Here is a 22,321-nt window from a genome sequence, read left to right on the forward strand (position 1 = left end):
TTTCAGTGTTATTAAAACCCGTGTCAAAATTACCCTGAAATGAGTCAATGCAGAATCCGATTAAAAATCTAAATGAAATTGTGACCAGTTTCAGGGTCAGCCTGACCCAGATATGGGTCAGGCTACTTGGGCCTGGAATACGGATGCAAATTCTTACTCGCATGCATTTGAGTCTTTGAAAGGCAGTGGACACTACTGATAATTACTCAAAATATTTTTAGGCATAAAAACTTACTTGGTATACGAGTAATGGGGAGAGGTTGATAGTATAAAACATTGTGCGAAACGGCTCAGAAGTAATGTAGTTTTCGAGAAAGAAGTAATTTTCCACGAAATTTGATTTAGAGACCTCAGATTTAGAACTATGAGGTCTCGAAATCAAGCATAGAGAGCACACAACTTCGGGTAACAAGGGTGTTTTTTCGTTCATTATTATCTCACAATGACCGATTGAGCTGAAATTTTCACAGGTTTGTTATCTTCTGCATAAGTTGAGATACAGCAAGTATGAAGACTGGTCTTTGACGATGGACCCTTCCCATGAAATATGCTAACTACATTTACGCATGCGTACAGACCCTATTGGTTGGCAAACGCCATAGAATTGTGCACTAAGCAGACGCGCAATCGCGTCTGCGTCACGCAGCCATTAGCCATAGACCTTTTCGCAAATACTGGGGCGCGCGCGTAAAGCTTGGAATTAGGTGCATTGTGGTCTAGCTGGTATCCAAATTTGATCCATATCTATCCCACAATGCACCTCATTCCACAGTCTGCGCTTGCGCATTGGTATTTGCGATAAGGTCTATGTACAAAACAGCGCGATTTTCCCTCATTTTAAATTGCCAACCAAAATGTTAGTGCGCACGCGCTGTGTGCAATTTACATATTTCATGGGAAGGGTCTATTACCAATAGTGTCCACTGTCTTTCATTGAGTCCCATTGATGTAAAACTCATTATGGCGCATTGTTGCGTTTCGTAAAATACTAACGAAAGATTCAAAACCATGTGTGAAATATTTGGATTACATTGCAAGCACATTGCAATATTATAGATGGTTGAACCAACCTGAGAAAGGTTGAGCAGATTCGCGAGTACGTGCCTTGGATCGGTCGAGTTGGTCTTTGAAAAACATTTGTAACCGTTTGTTATAAAATGCATATGGTTAGACAGATGTTGTTAAAGTAGAATACAATGGTCCACACAAGTTTGCCTCGAAGTTTCGTGATTTTCGTTTTACTTTGCGAACTAACACGGTCGGCCATGCCCACTGCAGCGATAACGATAACGATAACGACATGACACAAGAACGCATTCCCCTGGTGTAGTAATGAGCGTGTGCGTAGTAGTCTACGTGGAGCATTTCAACCAATGGAATGCGTTTTCTTTGCGTTGTGATCGTTATCGTTTTCGTTATCGCTGCTATTAACTAAACTTTATGTCAAAATCCAAGCACAAGAAAGTTTACAATAATACAGAAATATTGAAGGTGTTACTTAATACAAAGTGCGCAGGGAATAATATTATTTCTTAAAGTGCGCCACCCCGTATACTTCAGCGTAAATGACGAATTGACTGGTGCAAACGTCATCAATGCGTCGCGCCAAAAGATAAATGCAAAGTTGTCGAATTTTGAATCCAGTTTATAAAAGTCAACCAATATTGGACGCATCGCGCCAATGCAAATTTATTTGGTGTGAAGAGATTTTCTCAGAGAGAGATTATAAATTATTGGCCTACGGTGACCAAGTCGACATCATCTGCCGGGATTTTTAATTTCAAGCAGTGAAACAATGTCCTTCCACACGAACAATAGGCTGCCCCACAGGCGATTTAATTACCGCGTGCCCACGACGACTGGAGGAAATCAACAATTTAAGGCCACAGTAAAAATTTCTGTCCAAAAGGACCGTTTAGTTGAGTTCTGCGTTGGCATATAATGCAAGTTATTCCCGTCATGCTAACAGAAACATTTCGGAGATCGAGTTTTGGTTAGGTTAAATTGTGGATTCATGTCTTATTTTCTAAAAACTGTCCGGTCAGAATTTACCCATAATTATTCGATACCATGTTGGCCAAAAGTGGCAAAAAACAATTGTCAACACTTATGTGAAATCAGAGTTTGTTAACAATTTACCGGGTCAGCTCATGGAGCATTGCTCAATGGTCAGCCTAATGACCAAGTTTGCTGTTAACTTCTCTTTGATATTAAATTTTTACTTGGGCAAATTTGCATGGCTCTAGATTCATTGATGCTTGCCGGGAATTCTGTATACTCGCGCCATGAGAACATCGTTCTATGGTATCACAATGATTCAGCGATACTATAGCTAAATGGAATTGTGTACACTGTGCATTTCGGCTTTATAGGGCTGCACAGTTAGCAGTTTACAAGTCACGTAAGCTGATATGACACCAATATGCCGTAAAAAAGGGATTACTTGCCAATTCTGCACCGAGGTATAATTAATTACTGTCTCGAAATGTAATGTGTCTCCTACGTGGGACTCTTCCCCGTCCGGTACGCATTGCCCTTCCGGCCGCTGCGATTTCAATTAAGCATCCTTGGTGGCAGAGGGTCCGTGATGAAACAGAAATGTCGAATGTTGAGCAAAAGGCCTTCCAGCCAAGCGCCCGTTTCCTAATCATACTCATCAGAGAGGAGAGAGAGGGAGAAGGGGGGGGAGGGGGTAGAAGTAGATAGACTAAGAGGTGGATGATGGCACACCTGTGGCATTATAACTCAAGACGAGGACACCAGAATAGTGCAAAGATCATACCTTAAAGACACTGTACACTATTGGTAATTGTCAAAGACCAATGTTCTCACTTGGTGTGTCTTAATGCATAAAATAACAAAGCTGTGAAAATTTGAGCTCAATATTATTGGTCGTCGAAGTTGCGAGATAATAAAAGAAAAAACACCCTTGTCACACGAAGTTGTGTCCTTTTCAGATATTTGATTTCGAGACCTCGAATTCTAAAGCGTGGAAAATAATGGTTTGAAAATTTCAATGAACCCTCTCTTCAAAATTTGAATTATGATGCCTCGCTGTATACATCACGGAGCACGCTCAGAATTTATGCTTCTCATGCACTTACTACAACTGACAGGGGTGTTAACGGGTGGCACCTCTTTATTTTCGTATACTTAATAATTTTTCTTCCGAGCGGTATACTTTAAAAAATTATAAAACCAAAGAAAACTTGGAAATTTGTATCCATCAGAATACACTGTTAAAGGAACATTACAGAAATGGTTTTTGCTAACAAAACAGTCGCCTGCAGTGTAAGCACTAATGTAATCCACCATATACATTAACTGACAAACCTGTAGAAGTTTGAGATTAATCGGCCATCTGGGTCACGAGAAAATAGTGAAAAACCGATTACAAATTTTTTATTGCATTGAGGCCAAAATAAAAATAAAAAACGCTCATCTGAGCGATAAACTCCAAACGTAAAGTTAGATGATTAATTTCTCATCAAATATGACATTTCAGACAGAAATATTTCAAGGGATGTTTTCAACTATCATCATCATTAAAATGTGTAAGTTTTATGTAAATCTGTGATCTTCACGATTTTTGTTTCTTACCAAATCTGTAACGTTCCTTTAAGCTTGAAAAGAAAGGTTTTAATTGTAGGCATTTAAAGATGCTATGACAGATTTTTGGCCGATTTGACCCAAAGATTTTGATTTAAAATTCAATAGGTATTTTGATGGGGGTCGAGAAAATTACAAGCTTTCATTTGAGCCATTGCTCGAAAAAGTCCGCCAATTATTAGTAGCAGTGAAATAAAGTGCTCAAAATTAGTTTTTGTCGGGATCCCGACAACATATCACGTGACCAATTCTTATGTGTTTTATAAGAAACGTTTTAATTTTTTGTCATGGTTCCTGACCATTAAAAGTGAAAGTTAAACTTTTTTGTGTTAGAGCGGGTGATACTCTTTGAAATACCATTCACTCAAAAAATCTATTTTTTAATGTTTGGGGGCCAAAAATCTGACATAGCATCTTTAAACTGTTTCATAATGTTTCATCATTTCCTGTACCTTGATATAGGTAGCAAGTGTCATACATGAACGCACATTATTCAAAATGGCAAATTAAATGGATACTAAATTATATATACACCTTATATTTCCCGCGTTTAACCGTTCTGAAAACCAAATCCAACCCAAGTTTAGTTTTGAAAGTAGGATCTAAGCATTGTGCCGCCATCGTTGATGAAATGTGCACGCTTTAAAGGCTCTTATTGGCTGAGAGTCGTTCGCAGCTCGTAGACGCGTGCAAGATGGTGGTCAATGACGTCATTTGCAGTCTCTCTATTGAAAACAGACGCACCGAAACAAATAAACAAAGTTAGAAGGAGACTGTACGGGCGTTGGCAATCTCAATACTATAATGACGAGTAACCAAACAGTGATCCACATTAATGCGCATCAGAGGGTTTTGACCAATCAGCTCAACAGCTACCACATAAGCCGTGTATGACATCCTTTAATATAGGTTTTATTCAAAACTATTTTGATTCCGCCCTCGTAATTGTCTTCACAGCAAGCACAATAAGCAAACAAACGTTGCGTCTTGAACGAAAACTAGTCTACCCAAGGTGAGTTATGAGGGAAAGGTGTAGGCGGAGAATACTATTTTAAGGCCAATGAAAAGTGACAAATTTTCTTTAAAAAGAACGAACCGGGATGTGAATAAGCCAGTCGTATCCTGGTGCCCGAGCCTACAGTGCCTTCTACGAGATCCAGCATTACATAACAGACGACAGCTCGAAACAACGCTGTACTAGCTACACATACACGCGCCATCAGAAACAAAAACCCAAAGGCGTGGTTTAGTTATCATTTCGTTGTCCGGAAACGAATTGTCCATCACCCTTACGGTCGGTTGCCATCATCATTCTGACAAGCTGCCAGTTCGTCCCAGTCCATCAACGCCTCATCGACGTCAACGTTTTCATTGTGACTTCTTTCACTAAAAGAAAACACCATCATGAGGCTCTGTGGTGACTTCACTGTAGTTCGTCTATCAATGGTTACAATGGTGACTTTACTGCTACTATGCTTATGCGGGACGGGTGAGTAAAAAGTGCATGTTTAAAGGGAAGGTACACGTTTGATAATTGTCAAAGACCAGTCTTCCTCACTTAGTGTATCCCATCATGTGCTTAAAATAACAAGCCTGTGAAAATTTGGCCTGAATCGGTCATCGAAGTTGCGAGAAAATGAAAGAAAAAACAGTTGTTGGACGAATTTGTGTACTTTCAGATAGGAATAAAAGTTTTGAAGTTAATATTGTTTTGAGTAAAACCCAAACGTGTACCTTCCCTTTAAGTTAGAGTTGTAGTACTCATACTTTCTTTATTAATCTCGTACTTGTGGCCATCCCTAAAGTACTCGTACTCGGTACGGTCCTCTCACCTGTACTCGCACACTCAAAAGAAAAAGCTTTAATTGTAATATGGACTTATATACTATGTACTCACACAGAGAGGTACTCGTACTCACATGAAAATACCCGCACACAGGAAAAACTCGTATACAAAGAAAAGTACTCGTTTTAACATCAAAACACCAGGAGAGTACTCATTCTTATATAAAAGTAAACTCGTACTTTTATAGAAAGTAGCTTTCTCATTAGGTCCACTCATGAAAAGCACAGAAAAGTACACATAGGGCCTGTACTCACATTATACCCGTACTCACAGAAAAATACTGGTACACACAGAAAAGTACTCGTACTTATATTTATAGAAAAGTACACGTTTACACAGACAGGTCCTTGTAATCACTTAAAAGTACTCTTAAGTGCTCACAGAAAAGTACTATATTGACGGAAAAGAACTGTAACTCACTAAGAAAAATTAAATAAAGAAAAAACTCGTACTCACAGAGAAGTAACAATTTGTTCTTTTCATAAAAAAGTACTAGTGTACTCAACAACAACTCTTATTCAATCCCACTGCCGATATCGTTAAACTCTTTATATTACAAAAGAGTCACTTCAGTCCATGTTATTAAAACGCGGGAAGAGGAATGCATGTTAATTAATTAAAGACACTGGATACTATACTTTGGTAATTACTTAAAATGATTGTTAGCATAAAAACTGACTTGGTAAAGATCAACGGGGAGCAGTCTACCTGCAGATCACTCGATTTAATAAGTCTCCTTTGTGATTTATCTGCGCGAGTAGGCGTGATTTTTCATGCGTGACCTCGGTTTGAATACCAATTAGTCAAAAGGGCTTCTGAAATTCAGTCTTATTCGGCCTTATTTGAAAAGTATTGACAGAAATAATGTAGAAGTACACAGAAATGAAGAGCCATTCTGTCTACTAGTTGACTTTTTCGTAATGTGAGATTTGGATTAACGGTGGAAATCGCTGTATCCTGACTGGACTAGGTACGATCCGGTCTCGCTTTTAACATTTCCAGGTAGAACATGAAATAATCTATCCATACATACCAATAGGAGACTTTCCAACGCTAGGCGGCAGCAGACATACCGGGTAAATTTCCATTGTTTACGTAGTTCTGAACATGCGCATAATTCTGAGAACAATGGATTTACCCGGTAAGTCTGCTGCCCTCTATCGTCCCAGAAAGTCTCCCATTGGAGACTGTTGCCGACATTCACAACATGAACATTTTCCGTGTTTTTGTGACTTGTTTTCTCTGTTTTCTCTTTTTAAAATTTGAGTTTCACCGATTGTTTTTATACATAACGACAGATATGCTCTTCGTTTCAATTTACTGGATATTATTTTGGTTGAGACTTTTCAGAAAAGGCTGAAAAAGACCGAATTCCAGAAGCCCTTTTGACTAATTAATATTCACATAGAGGTCACGCATGAAAAAACGCCGCATATCCCCGCAGATAAATAACAAAGGAGATTAGTGTACTGCAGGTAGACTGTGGAGCTGTTGATGGTAACGTAACTTTTAAGAAAGAGGTAATTTCTCACTCAATGAATCTGATAACAAACTTCAGGCCTGAAGCCTTTTTAAGGCATCTGAAAGCACCCCGATGTTTTTGCAACAAGGGTGTTTTTTCTTTCATTATTCTGTTGCAACTTTGATAAACACTTGAGTCAAAATTTTCACAGATATGTTCTTGTATGCATACGTTGAGATACACCAAGTGAGAACACTGGTCTATGACAACTATTGCCAAAGGTGTCCAGGGGTGGATTTCACAAAGGTAGTCCTAACTTAGGACTAGTCCTAGGCAAAGCTAAGAGATAGGACTGGTCCTAAGTTAGGACCAGTAACTCATCCTAACTTAGGACTGGTCCTATCTCTTAGCATTGCCTAGGACTAGTCCTAAGTTAGGACTACCTTTGTGAAATCCACCCCAGTGCCTTTAAAGGCAGTGGACTATTGGTAATTACTCAAAATAAGTTTTAGCATAAAACTTACTTCGTAACGAGTATTGGGAGAGGTTGATAGTATAAAACATTTTGACAAACGGGTCCCTCTGAAGTGGAATAGTTTTCGAGAAGAAGTAATTTTCCATGAATTTGATTTCGAGACCTCAGATTTAGAATTTGAGGTCTCTAAATCAAGCATCTGAAAGCAACTTCGTCTGACAAGGGTTTGTTTTCTTTCATCTCGCATTCTCGATTACCGCCTGAGCTCAAATGTTCACAAGCTTGTTATTTTATGCATGTCAAGATATGAGAAAACTGGCCTTTGACATTTATTGCCAAAATTATTTTTGTGGGGGGGGGGGGGCTGTTGTAGGCCTAAAGTTTCACAATTTTGTTAGTCGGCAGGTAGATCCATTTGATTCTAATAACGGCCATTTTGGATTATGTTATAGTACAGACAAGACACATTGTTAGCAATGTATACTCGGTACTTTCCCGAGTGCTGAAAAAAAATCACGACCTTTTGCAATTCTAGGGCAGTGTGATACCTAGACCACCGAGATTGCCCGATTTTTTAGTTGTTTATTTTATTTAAGGACTATAACCACAAAGATAAAGTTTTACCCATATTCCATAATATATGTTTCAATTATTTTCTGCCGGGAAACATGAACATCCTGCTTTAATTTTTTTCACAATACAATTTGTACAATTAATTCCTATTAATTTGTGAAACTGTTTTATTTACTCTTTTTTTAGGCCTATTCGTTTCATTGTGTAACAAATGTGGACGAGTCTCTTACTGTAATGAAAAACATTTTGATTTTGCAATTTTAAGTTATTGAATTAGAGATTTCCCCAAATTAATCTTCTTTGAGCCATTGTAAGTATTGCATACCATCAAAAAGTACCGGTAGAAAAGTCCCATCTTTTAAAGACAGTGGACACTATTTGTAATTGTCAAAGACTAGTCTTCACAGTTGGTGTATCTCAACATGCATAAAATAACAAACCTGTGAAAATTTGAGCTCAGTCGGTCGTCGAAGTTGCGAGATAATAATAAAAGAAAAAACACCCTTGTCACACGAAGTTGTGTGCTTTCAGATGCTTGATTTCGAGACCTCAAATTCTAAATCTGAGGTCTCGAAATCAAATTCGTGGAAAATTACTTCTTTCTCGAAAACTACGTCGCTTCAGAGGGAGCTGTTTCTCACAATGTTTTATACTATCAATCTCTCCCCATTACTCGTAATCAGGAAAGGTTTTATGATGATAATTATTTTGAGTAATTACAATAGTGTCCACTGCCTTTAAAGCACTGGACACTATTGGTAACTACTCAAAAATAACTGTAAGCATCAAAACTTGCACGAGCAATGAAAAGTGAGAAACGAATCCCTCTGAAGTAACGTTATTTTTGAGAAGGGGTAATTTCTCACTCAACTAATAAAAGACTTCACCTGGAGCCTTTTAATGCATCTGGCTGTAAGCACACGAATCTGGCTACAAGAGTGCTTTAAACAAAAATGTTGCAAAATTCGATGACCAATTGAGTAAAAAAAATCACGCATTTGTTTTTTTTATTGATTTGTTGGGAAACACCATGTGAGAATACTGTTTTTTGAAAATTACCAAAAGTGTCCATTGCCTAAGATTAATGTACTGAGATAAAATTAAAACTACACGCCGGTGGTATCCAGTGGCGTCACTTAGATTCAGCCCCGCTTGACACCTGGGTCCGCTCCCGTCCAAATGGAGGAACCAAGGTCAACGTTAATTGACTACTCTGGCTCACGCTGATATTCAATCAACCAATCAGGGAATTTCGTCTTTCGAGGCATGAATGTGTACAAAATTACCTTCATTAGTCTCTCTTCAATAAAGACGTTGCGTAAACATAATTTCAAATGCGAAACGGAGTTGAAAGAACAATGTGTTATTTCCACAGTAAGTAGAACAGTGATTTCGGTGCAAGTGCACTCTAAGAAACCCCAGGGTAAAAACTTAACCTGATGCGGGTCAAGTGAGTCAAAATTACCCGGAAATAGTTCATCCTGACGCAGAAGTCGAGTCAAAATCCCATCTTTAAAACAGTTTTCCGGGTCAGCCTCAACAAGTGTAATGCGGAAGAAAATGTACTTTCTGAAAACTCTATGGAGAAATGTACTTTACGAAGTATAGGCCTATAAATGGTTATGGGAAATACTATATCAGTTTTTATCCCCCGAAATGTGAATCTGATAAACGTTTCTGTCAGATACGATTCTCAGATTGTGTATTCCAGTGACGGATTATTTTTCCGTGTGGACTTCACCGCCCCGAACTTTCCTCGATAATCTTAAAAAAAAAATAATGAGAATGAAATTTCTCCGTAGTTTTATTGTAATCTGCAGAGGATAAAAAAAACAAAAAACGAATGGTTTCAAGAACTAAAGGTAAACGTTCCCTTTGATAAAACTCAACCGATTTTCTTTCGTTTTTCAGATGCGGAAAATACAATCGCCGTTAACCCAGTGGACTTGTATGAAGGTAGCTAACCATTTTGAAGTTTCAATAAGCGATGCTTATACAAAGTCTATACTGAGACAAAACATAAAATGGAATACGGGTATAATGTTGGGCTTGATGAGGATACAGTTATGGTAGTATAAGATTACAAAGGGGGGTATTTTGAAGTAAATTCATCTCAAATATTGGGCTTCTTTGCTAACAAAACAAGTCTTAATGGGAGAATACCACAAAAAACACATAAAGTACACAAACTTCACATCGTACTGCTTTTATCTTTCGTATTTCGCCTGTATATTGTAATACTTTTCAGAGATGTTTATACTTTATATCGATGTATTTTTGTATCAAAAAATTTTTAGTGCAAGGTTTCAATTTCTACTATACACGGTTCATTTGTTTTTTTCCAGCGAAAAGTATTTGAATTAATTAATAGTTTTCTCTTCTAGATGATGGCTTTGAGATGGATGATGTCCCAGAGAGTAAGCCGGACTTCCCAAAGTCAATACACGACAATGGAATGCTACATCTTGTACTTCACTGTAAGTTTTATGCAAACTATATTATTTTGGTATTACCCATACACCGATGTGTGTCAGCACTCTAATACCCAGTACTTGTACGAGTCCTGTGAAAGACAAAAATCACAGGTATATTACTCGGGTTGGATTCGAACCCACGACCTTTGCAGTTCCAGAGCAATTTATTTCACTAACTATAGGCCACCGCGATTGCCCGGTAGATGGAGGCAATTCGAATCCTATACTGTTGCGAACATTTATTGTGCAAATTGCTATTGGCGTAATTTTCTGTGACGATTCAGTTCAATTCAATGCATACTTATTTTTCATGTTGACAAGACAATGTACATACAGTTAAAAACAAATTAACAATGAGTTTAATTACGAAAAAATGAATGCCACATAATTCAACAGTAATAAAATGTATAGAAATTTCAAAGATAATATCGAGTGTAATTAACATGCTAGCCAACATGCTGGGGAAAATGTTAAGCATACTGCTTTTGTATACATTTCCCTGTGACAATGACTTGGACACGACAAGGACAGAAACAATGACACGAACCAGACTAGGCGATATAAACAATTATCAAAACAACAGTATTTGTATAATTAGTGAAGATCTACAAATACATATCCAGGAGGTGCAGTTTATTAAAGAATGACTTGAGTGAACGAGACTTTTAAAAATATCAGAGTTGAGAGAAGAACAACAAGGAAGTCCTCGATGTTTTTGAGTTTTGTGTTTGTGTTTGTTGTGCAAGTTCGCCACAAACAAGGCTAAAATCCACTCCTGGTATAGGAGCTATACAAGAATAAATAAAATTTAATGTGAAAATAACTCAGGGGAGCTGATGGTAAGAGTTTATATTTCTCTTTTTTAAAACAATCTAGATTGCCGGCCCAAGCGTCAACAAACACTACCTTCCAATGATGATTTGAACGATAGAAAAAACAGATTATGTACAGCCGGTTTTAACTGAGTCCATCAAGAAATGAAACAATAGACGATGTGACCTCTGACGTCACTCGAAAACCATAACATGATTCGCGCGCATACCGCCGGGCAAAACCTTTGTTTTGGCAGCCAGCTAGAAAGTGTATGCAATCTTACCATGACTACACGTCTTTTTGCCCGGCGAAACATGACGTATACAGTTTTTTGTCAACAGTGGGCGGTTTGAATGTAAACATGATCACATCGTCTATAGGACAAGCGTTGATGTACGACCGATGTTTCTAAACTACGTGGGTCTATACGTTCTTAAGGATCATGCCAGAGATGGCAGTAAAATGGTAATCTGTTGGATGATTGATTTGTTTCTTGCGCCACAACACTTTCGTTGAGCTATGTAAAAGGAAAAGATTTCGTAATTCGAGCAAAGTCCCACAAGACGTCATTCGATCGGGTGTACAAAGCGGCGCTATTATAAATACCGATTATTATTATCTTTCAACAGATCTCGCGATGAAACTTATCAAAGAAATGGAGATCGAAGAGGAAACTAAATTCAACCAAAGACAGCGAGAGATGATCGAGGATAAAATCACAGGATTTTACGATGAGATTCTGAGTCACCCGGCCCTGCAGGACAGCCGGGTGGTGTTCCATCCCAAGGTCCCCCACTACAAAACCATCCTGCCGTACAGCGAAAAGGTAATGTCTAATGACAATGAGCAGCCATTTTGGTTTCCTTCCATTAATATCATTGTATCCATAACGAGGCTGGAAGTGAATATTAACCACCAACTTGTAAAGTGACAACTGCCAAAGCTGCACGAGGAAAAATTTGCCTAAAGGGTATACTATATGGGTTGGAGTTTATGGCACATTGCATGCATTACTTGAAACCGATTACGAGTGTCCTGACCGAAAAGCAGGACTCACAATAAAGTGCGCCACCAATAGTCTGACCCGGACAGGTTATTTTTAAAGGAAGTCGACGAAACTATTCACAACTCAAGTAATCAGACTTGTCGATGCTTTGCGGTTAAATATTCGTCAAAGTTTATGTTACTTAACCTATAAAGGTAAAACGGTATTTGTGAGCGATTTTGCTTTTTCCGCTCTGCTAGAAGTGCTAATTTATCACAAATTTATTCTGGCTAATGCAAGACCATTAAATAATGATGAGTTGCGTTGAATCGGAACCCTTTATATTTCTAGTCTCTTTTTCATTATTAACCCATTCAAACTGAAGCAGTTGGCCCAAAGGAAAACATTGCGTCAATGTACAAAGTTAATGATAAACAAATGCATTAAAATAATATTACAAAGTAGGTTTCTATAGATGCAGGTGTAATACACAAATTCTCTATTGATAAACCGAATTGAACAGAAAAATACTAAAACGTCATGGACCTATTGTTTGTTTGTCAATAGGTTAAGGCACAAAAGCCTCAGCTTCACCTAAACCTAATTGTTGTCCTACTTACTGCTTAAATCGTGAATTACTGATCAATATTAATTTATTGTAAATTTCCAAAATTTTCGTATCTTAGTTTACAGTGCACTTGTTTATAGTTTGAAAACCAATGCATTGACAAACTTTGCTTTGAAATGTGAAGTGTAATGACAGCAATGAAATAAATGTTTGATGATGATGATGATTAGGCCAGGCGACTAGTGCGACCAGTGTCGTAGTCGAGACTATTGATTGCTTAGTCGAGTCGCGACTAACGTTTTTCAATTACTAACAAAAACAGTTGTTACTATACTTCAAAAACAGTCGTGACTACCTGTTTGAAGAACCAATTGTGTCGCTCACGACTATTCACGACAACATAATTTACTTGCGAAACACAATCAGACATCAGTAACACAAACTTGCAATCCTTTCAGCTTGAACATGACTATGTTGCGCCTGCGACAAACATTGCCACAACGCACTTTGTGAACTAAAAATAATTCGTCGCGCCTAGTGTCGTAGTCGACTAGTCGAGTCGTAAATTTCACGAGTAGCACAGCCCTAATTATAATGATGATGATAATGATGATGATAATTTCTTGATTCCCTTAAGGAGAAACGCACATCGTCTAGTGGTCGCCTAACTGAGATCTGCGAAAGCCTAAGTGAGTGGAAACAACTAGGGAGTGGCAAAAATCTTAACCATCGTACGGTGTTGCTGCACCGTGATCAGAGCTTCTACGTCACCAGCTGCGTGCACCAAGGAGCGGAGTGCAGCACTATAGCCGATGGGTGAGTCTTTTTCTTATCGCTACCTGAACCCAATTTCAAGGAGCTGCTTAAACGGACACGTTCTATTGGATCGGTCTATTAGTCCATGAAAAGCGTTTCAAACCGTTATGTTAAAATGCATATGGTCAGAAAGATGTTTAAGAAGTAGAATATAATGATCCACACAAATGTGGCTCGAAATTGCATGGTTTTCCTTATACGTGGTGAACTAACATGGTGCGCCATTTTGTGGAGTCAAGTTTTTCCATAAAATGGCCGACCGTGTTGGTCGCAAAGTAAAAGGAAAACCGAGCAATTTCGAGGCGCGCTTTTGTGGATCATTATAGTCTACTTTTAAAACATCTTTCTAACCATCGATTTCGTATCAAACGTTTAATTTCAAACGCTTTTTACTGACTAACTCGAACGATCCACCAAGGCAACGTGTCCCTTTAAATACAAAAAATGGCTAAGCACAACAACAAATGTGCTCTCCAGAATAGGATTACCAACCAAACTGTCACTCCATATGTACAATCTGTTACTGGTATCCTGCTTTGCTAATTGCTTCTTAGTAAAAAATTGATAAGCAATATTTCCTGCTTAAGCAGCTATACGAAATTGGGACAGGGCAAGAAATGTTCAGCTGATGAGGGGCCAATTGCATAAAGCCATTCAGTTTGCATTGATGTGGCTGGTGCCCGACTCAACTTTTGCAAAGCCATTTTGGCAAACAAACAGCTTATGAAAATGGGCAAAGGGCTCAAAATGTTGGCTATGCGCTTAATACCGTAAGCGAAAATTCGCTCTTACGGAAGCAGGGGACCGCGCTTACATCAGGCGTATTTCACAGGTAACTGCAAGTTTTTGCTTTAATGTGCGTGGTATGCACGTAAGGTAATCTTCGCTTACCCATGCAAGCGCAGACATTGTCCAAGAAGGGTTGGTTTTTAAACATGGTTTAACGTTTAACTATAGCGTTTCTAAAATATTACTCCCCGATAAAAATCAATCGACTTCGGCCACGGCTACGGCCGTTGTTGAGGAATATGACCGTTTTTGCATGCCGGTCATACAGGAAATCTGTCCTTATAGATTCTGTCCCGCCCAAACGAGAAATTAAAATGGGCTGAAGGAGGGTGACCCAAGAGGGCGCAATCATAAAGACAGGCCTGGAATTTCATCTTTGAGAGGGTCATTTTCATTTTGGCACTAGCATTATAGGAAGGTTTGACGGGGCACCAAGGTCGAGACCAGGGCAACGGAAGCCGTGGCCTTCGTGGACTCTGTGTAATTCTAGGCCTGAGAAGATATTGGTACAGTTCGCCGTAAGGCGGGGGGGGGGGCACACCAAAATCCGGGGGGGGGATCTCCTGCCAAGCCGGCACATTGACACTATTATAGAGGTTCATGATTAACTTTGTTTTTAATTCCTATCCATTTCTCTTCCAGAATAACATCTGAATGCCGGTCCCGCACTTCATGGGCGTCTGCCTATTTAGATGGTGGTGATAATAATTACTTTTGGTCCTATATTGCGATCCACACCTGCTGCAGCTGCGCGGCTCGCCAGTCCCGAAACCGTGGCTAAGAACCGTCCTCCGAGACATATACTAGGCCTACAGCACCGATAGACTAGGCCTAAACGTATACAAACTATACACCAAGAGCTTAAATTAGCTTAAATTCTTTCAAAAGTATTTCTCATTGCGTAGGTGTTCCCCCACAAAAAATATTATTCTTCACCCTATACCAACACGTATGTTTTAACTGATTTGTTGTTTTAAAAACTTCACATTACACATAAAATGTTATAATAGTATCACTTTAATCGTTACTAACCCTTGTCACCTGCTGACACGGGTAAAAAGGCAGTGGACGCTATTGGTAATTACTCAAAAGAATTATTAGCATAAGCCTTAATTGGTAACGAGTAATGGGGAGAGGTTGGTTGTATAAAACATTGTGAGAATAGTTGAGTAGTTTTCAAGAAAGAAGTAATTTTCCACGAATTTGATTTCGAGACCTCAGATTTAGAATTTGAGGTTTCGAAATCAAGAATAATTGGGTCTCAGAATAATTCATCACTGCAATAACCTATCTTTCTGAAAGTTTGTATATACTCAGCGCCTTGAGTACCTTGTTTGGTAGATACGTGCGCTATATAAGACTTCGATATCTGAAAGAACACAACTTCGTGTGACACTTGTTTTTATTTCATTCATACTTTGAGTTCAAATTTTCACATGTTGGTTATCTTGTGCATATGTTGAGATACACCAAGTGAGAAGACTGGTCTTTGACAGTTACCAATAGTGTCCAGTGTCTTAAAAAAAAAAAAAAAAAACACACTGATGCACACATTATTTTGTGTGCTTTCAGATGCCTATTAAAAAGCATCAGGCCTGCAAGATGTCTTCTATATATAGTTTGGTGAAAAAATTACATATTTTATACATAACTACGCTACTAAAGAGCGAGGCGTGTCTCACAATGTTTAACAGTATCAACAGTTCTCCATTGCTTGCTTCCAAGTAAGTGTTAAGCTCACAATTACCTTGAGTCATCCAATAGTGTCCAGTGCCTTTAACGTGGTGGTAAAATAGGACGTGTCTGAACATTAGCTGTGGGCACTGTAGTTTAGTAGAGTATTGACAGGTTTATTTTTAGGGTTAAATTTATAGGGTTAAATATAAGTTTTCCCAATGAGTTGAATTTTAAATGCACTCTAAAAGGTAAAAACTGGTGCCTCGACAATTTTAGTAGTTCGGCCAGTACTGCTTTGTGTTTGTTTACATTGTTCAAAGTTACCACGTGATTCTCACTCCGTCATAGTTTTATCAACACAATAATTTTATTGTACTATTATGAGAAAATCCCACATATTACGAATCACGCTAAATTTAATCTACAATACAAGACCTGTATTAACGATTGTACAATCTCTTACAAAAAATGCAACGAAAACTATTATCACTACACGACACTGCTTCGCAAACGGCTGATTTTACCTATACATGTACTTTTTTTTTTATAGATCCCCCACAAATTGTATAAAGTGCATTTAACGTAGATGCTTTGTATTCGAGTTTTCCCCAGGTAGTGAAAGATGATGTCATACCTGCACTGTTTGCACTGTTTTGGGGTAATGCACCGGATGGTGGAATTTTTCAAAACCCTTGTTCATTATAGGATTTGAAACTTTGCATGGTGGCAATACGAAATGGAAAGGTTTGCGGTAACACCATGTAATGACTATCTCTAATGAGTTGGGGTGGTTCTGAAAAGAACTGTTGGTTTCAAAACCCATGTTTTTGTATGTAAGTGCACGTTTTGAAGCCCAAAATGTCTAAATAGCACGGCCCCCATTATGTAAAAATCTACCGCCCTCTATTCTAATTTTAAAGTAAAAAACATTTTTACGAACTGCATTCCTCTTAAAACAAAAAATCTGTCTGAGAAATGCATCAACGAACACGGATCTTTGCAGGCTCTTTTGTTGTTATAAATTATGTATTTAAATCAAAAAGTGTGGTTTGTGTCAGACCAACACACTTTTTTACCTCATGTCTTCCGATTTTGATAAAAATTGCTGTGCTTGTAGGTCCTAATGAGCATTGAATGCACAGCAATTTTTAGCCCGATTGGACATACCACGTGGTCAGGGCAGAAACCACTAAAATCTGACATTTGTAGGGTAAAATACCACCTTTTTGGTAAAAATTTGTCATAATCCTGTCAATTTTTATCACATATATGCAAATTTGGTATCAAAATGATGAGAATTGCATGCTCAAATCAATTCTTTTGTCAAAAATAAATTTTCTGAAATGTGGGTCACTGTAATCTTTAATATGTTATCGTCAACGAAATAAAATCACTTTATAGAGAATGTCTTCCTCTATCAGAATTCACTAAGAAACAGTTGGGCTCTTAAAAATTTACAACTTTATGACTATTTTTTGTACAACTCACTGTGATCTTTAATATGTTATCGTGACCTTTGACCCAATTTTTGAAATAACACATCATTCCAAAAATCAATGAAATGAAAATCAATTGATAGAGCATGTCATCCTCTATCAGAATCCACTAAGAAACAACTGGGCTCTTCAAAATTTACAACTTTAAGACTTATGTAAAGTATATAAATTGACTAGTTTGTAACCTAACAACTGTACAAAAATAGTCATAAAATCGTGACATAATATGAAGAGCCCAGTTGTTTCTTGGTTGATTGTGATAGAGGAAGACATGCACTATCAAGTGATTTTGATTTTGTTGATTTTTGGAATGATGCATTGTTTCAAAAATTGGGTCAAAGGTCACGATAACATATAAAAGATCACGGTGACTTGTACAAAAATAGTCATAAAGTTGTACATTTTTAAGAGCCCAACTGTTTCTTAGTGGATTCTGATAGAGGAAGACATGCTCTATCAAGAGATTTTTATTTCATTGATTTTTGGAATGCTACATTATTTCAAAAACTGGGTCAAAGGTCACGATAACATATTAAAGATTACAGTGACCTACATTTCAGAAAATTTATTTTTGACAAAAGAATTTATTTTAGCATGCAATTCTCATCATTTTGATGCCAAATTTGCATATATGGGACGAGAATTGACATGGTTATGACATATTTTTACCAAAAAGGTGGTATTTTACCCTAAAAATGTCAGATTTGAGTGGTTTCTGCCCTGACCACATGGTAAGTCCGATCGGGCTAAAAGTTGCTGTGCATTTATTACTCATAAGGACCTACAAGCACAGCAATTTTTTTCAAAATCGGAAGACATGAGGTAAAAAAAGTGCGTTGGTCTGACATGGAATGACCCATATGCACTGTGTATTGTGTATTGGGTAAACCCACCCGAGGGAACGTGCTCTTATCAACTCGATGTATTGTGTCAAGTTTATTCAAATTAAATGGAATTTTTTAACCTTCAAAAAGAGTGTCATGGCTTTGATTGAGTATCATTCCATTGTTGTCAAATTTGTGAAGTATATAAAAAAAATATAGTATAACGTATTCATAGGGAGACCATCACTTTAATTTGAATTAAACGCCTATGCCCCATTGACTTTTTACAGACGTCATCGGAAAGAATCCGCGGTCTCTGAGAACTTGCGTTTATGAAAAGATCACGCATACTTTTATTTAAGAAAGAAATAGAATATTTATGTGCACAGACACAATCATGGGTATGCCTACATTATTCGAAAGACAAATCAACAGATAAATATTGAGAGGGCCTAACTATTTGCAGATCTTGCATTCGATAAACCCAAACACGTACGTCACAAACGACTTTTGATTTTTGTTTATAAGTGTTAGTTTTGCATTGGGGATATAAGAATATAAGGGAATCAATGTGTTTTTACTGTTCATAAACAAAGGTTTATACACAACCACGTGACGCGCTCTCCACCAATAGGAATAGCGAAACTGTCTTAGGTATTTATGAAAAATCGTTTTGGTCCCTTGGTCCGTAACACGTGGCAATTTTTTGCTGAGCTTGTCATTCTGTGCGAGTCAAGTTTGGCGTAAAAATAATACGGCTAGCGTTTAGACTAAAGAATGCACCTTTTTAGTAACGTTTGAAGCTTTGAATGTTGTGGATCATACGATAAATTATTGCCGGATGGTCTCGAAGTTTCAACCACTATATAATTATATACCCTGCCCTATATTTGAAACTGTCTGAGGTATTTATGAAAAATCGTTTTGGTCCCTTGGTCCGTAGCATTCGGCAATTTTCTGCTGTGCTTGTCATTCTGTGACGAGTCAAATTTGGCGTAAAAATAATACGGCTAGCGTTTAGACTAAAGAATGCACCTTTTTAGTAACGTTTGAAGCTTTGAATGGTGTGGATCATACGATAAATTATTGCCGGATGGTCTCGAAGTTTCAACCACTATATAATTATATACCCTGCCCTATATTTGAAACTGTCTGAGGTATTTATGAAAAATCGTTTTGGTCCCTTGGTCCGTAGCATTCGGCAATTTTCTGCTGTGCTTGTCATTCTGTGACGAGTCAAGTTTGGCGTAAAAATAATACGGCTAGCGTTTAGACTAAAGAATGCACCTTTTTAGTAACGTTTGAAGCTTTGAATGGTGTGGATCATACGATAAATTATTGCCGGATGGTCTCGAAGTTTCAACCACTATATAATTATATACCCTGCCCTATATTTGAAACTGTCTGAGGTATTTATGAAAAATCGTTTTGGTCCCTTGGTCCGTATAGCATTCGGCAATTTTCTGCTGTGCTTGTCATTCTGTGACGAGTCAAGTTTGGCGTAAAAATATGGCTAGCGTTTAGACTAAAGGATACACCTTTTTAGTAAACGTTTGAAGCTTTGAATGGTGTGGATCATACAATAAATTATTGCCGGATGGTCTCGAAGTCTCAAACACTACATATATACCCTGCCCTATATATATTCTGCTCGTCTATACTCTGTTGGCTCATTCGTCCTCACTTAAGGATCCTGCAGCCGATTTCACGAAACGCTAGAATGAATCCTAACTCGAGTTAGGATGAGAAACCCGTCCTAACTTAGGATGGGTTCAATGCGTCCTACGTATTTGAATACGGAACTTTACTCGTCCTAAGTCCTAAGTTAGGAAGATTTTGGTGAAATCGACGGCTGGGTCGAAGTTTATACACAGTTTGCCATATGGGGGACCAAATCCCCGGGGGACAGAGATACCTCATGTCACACCGGCTTATAGTAGCACCCTCTTTCTCTATTTTCCAAAAGTTTATGACCAGTATTCTTGAAACCCCACAATTGTGTTTTATTATAAAACTCGTCTTGGTGATATTTTGTGCAACGTTTGTGTAAAAGCTCATAGATTGTTTCCCCGTATTTTTGTCTTTATATTCATTCAAAATTGGCAGACAAATTGTAAATAACTTAGTTTTTATGTTCAGTGGTCACAGGTGAGACCCTACTTTTTGTCACCCAATTTTACGGGGAAAAAAACAACTCAAAATTCAAAAATAGAGATACCAGGTTTATGGCAGCAATATTGAACCCCCAACAGTCATTGTAATGATCACATTACATGTGTTGTATCCATACAATCAAAGTACGTTCCGCCTTCTGCGGATCAAAATGTTATACTCCTGAGGGCGCTGTTGAATACAGCGTTTCAAGTTTGCTCTGCTAACACCAATCAAATAACCTGGCAGCCATGTTGGTTGGAAGACTTATAGTGCTAATAATTTTGCGTTTTGGGGTTTTAATAATAAATAATAATAATAACAATAATAATAATAATTTGGTTTTGTAAACAGATTTATGTGTTAAACTTATGTCAGTCGACTTGATGATAGGTTACCAAACAGGCTGCAATGATCCATTTAGGATTAAAACAACGAACAGCTAACGCCATTGATTTGGTCTTATGGTTAACACTGTGGGTTTGTTTTTTGCAATGATATCGCTGTGCCCCGGCCGTTCTAACACGTAAACTATTGAACGTGTTATACCAAACGTCTACAGTATACAGTCGCCAGCAAATGAGTCAAGTCGACCAAAAACAAGGCATTGAAAATTTCCCGCAAAAGAACCGTCCACGTCCACAGTATACGCAGGATTTGAAACTCTGCATGGTGGGGGATTATAGGTAAGGTTTTTTGTGACACCATGGTGTTTCTGAGAGCAACCGCTGGGTTGTAAAACCGCCTCCGAAGAACCATGCAACACCAATCAAAAGAGATTTTAAACCGTTGGTGGCACCGCAAACCTCATTGTGTATGCCGGTGTCCCAAGGGATTATGCCCGCTTGTGCGGCACCTCAATGTAGCCCGAGCCCTAAATGTAGCCCGGACCTGTTTGAGGCTACATTAAGGTCAGGCTACATTTAGGGCTCGGGCTACATTTAGGTGCCGCACACCCGCAGGAGATTCGGTCCTCTGTAATATGGTAACGTGTGCTGTATGAGGAGGATTGAAAAGAGCCCGCTGTCAGAAGAAGTTTGCACACAGTTCGCCATATGGGGGGGGGGGGGGCACTGAATCTCGGGGACAGAATATCCTGCAACACAAGCGAACGATGTCTTGAAATTCTTCTTTAGCCATGGAGGTATTGGGTGGGTGTTATCAAACCCGTCTCGCATCAAGAATGTAAACACCACATGTGAATATTGACACTGCATGATATCACTACCTCAGCAGTTCTATACATTGAAAGTGTCATCCAATAATGTATACTTTACAGTACAATATAGGATAATAGTTTGAGGAAAAACCAAATGTGTATCTTCTTGTCTGATAAATTTGGTTCTTTATGAGAACGTGTCTTGCTATCTACTGTAGTAACCGAGGAGAAGATTTACGGAATTCGGGAGACTTCTCAGTTATGAAAACACTACTCCTACTTGGGTAGAAGCTTTTAGTGGATCGTTATACTTTACTACCGCAGAGTGAGTTCTTAGTATAGGTCATCAATGTTTCAAACAGCTTAAAAAATAAAAAAAATCATCGTCAGGAGACTGAAAAATCCGATCGTCAGAAGACTGAAGCAATATGAGAGAAGTGCGCCTATCTACAATCTGAAAATGAGTCAAGTCGACCAACGCAAATCATTGAAAGTTTCTGCGCCGCTTCGAGATTTTCAGGTGAACGTTTATAGGAGAGCTCCCCTTTCATAGAAGAAAATGCATATAAAATATATACCCTCTTACCGACGGGTGGCTCATGCT

At 38.3% G+C, this 22,321-nt stretch overlaps 1 protein-coding gene across 1 annotated transcript; it reads left to right on the forward strand.

The window, feature by feature from the left end:
• Positions 1 to 10,363: 10,363 nt before the first annotated feature.
• LOC117291352 lies at positions 10,364 to 15,191 on the forward strand. The gene is made up of 4 exons (XM_033773001.1): positions 10,364 to 10,442; positions 11,882 to 12,078; positions 13,443 to 13,621; positions 15,053 to 15,191. Exons 1-4 carry the CDS (start codon positions 10,364 to 10,366, stop codon positions 15,189 to 15,191), a joined length of 594 nt encoding a protein of 197 aa, XP_033628892.1.
• The last annotated feature ends 7,130 nt before the right edge of the window (positions 15,192 to 22,321 follow it).

The sequence above is a fragment of the Asterias rubens genome, chromosome 6 (assembly GCF_902459465.1).
Source record: "Asterias rubens chromosome 6, eAstRub1.3, whole genome shotgun sequence".
In the NCBI taxonomy this organism is placed as follows: domain Eukaryota; kingdom Metazoa; phylum Echinodermata; class Asteroidea; order Forcipulatida; family Asteriidae; genus Asterias; species Asterias rubens.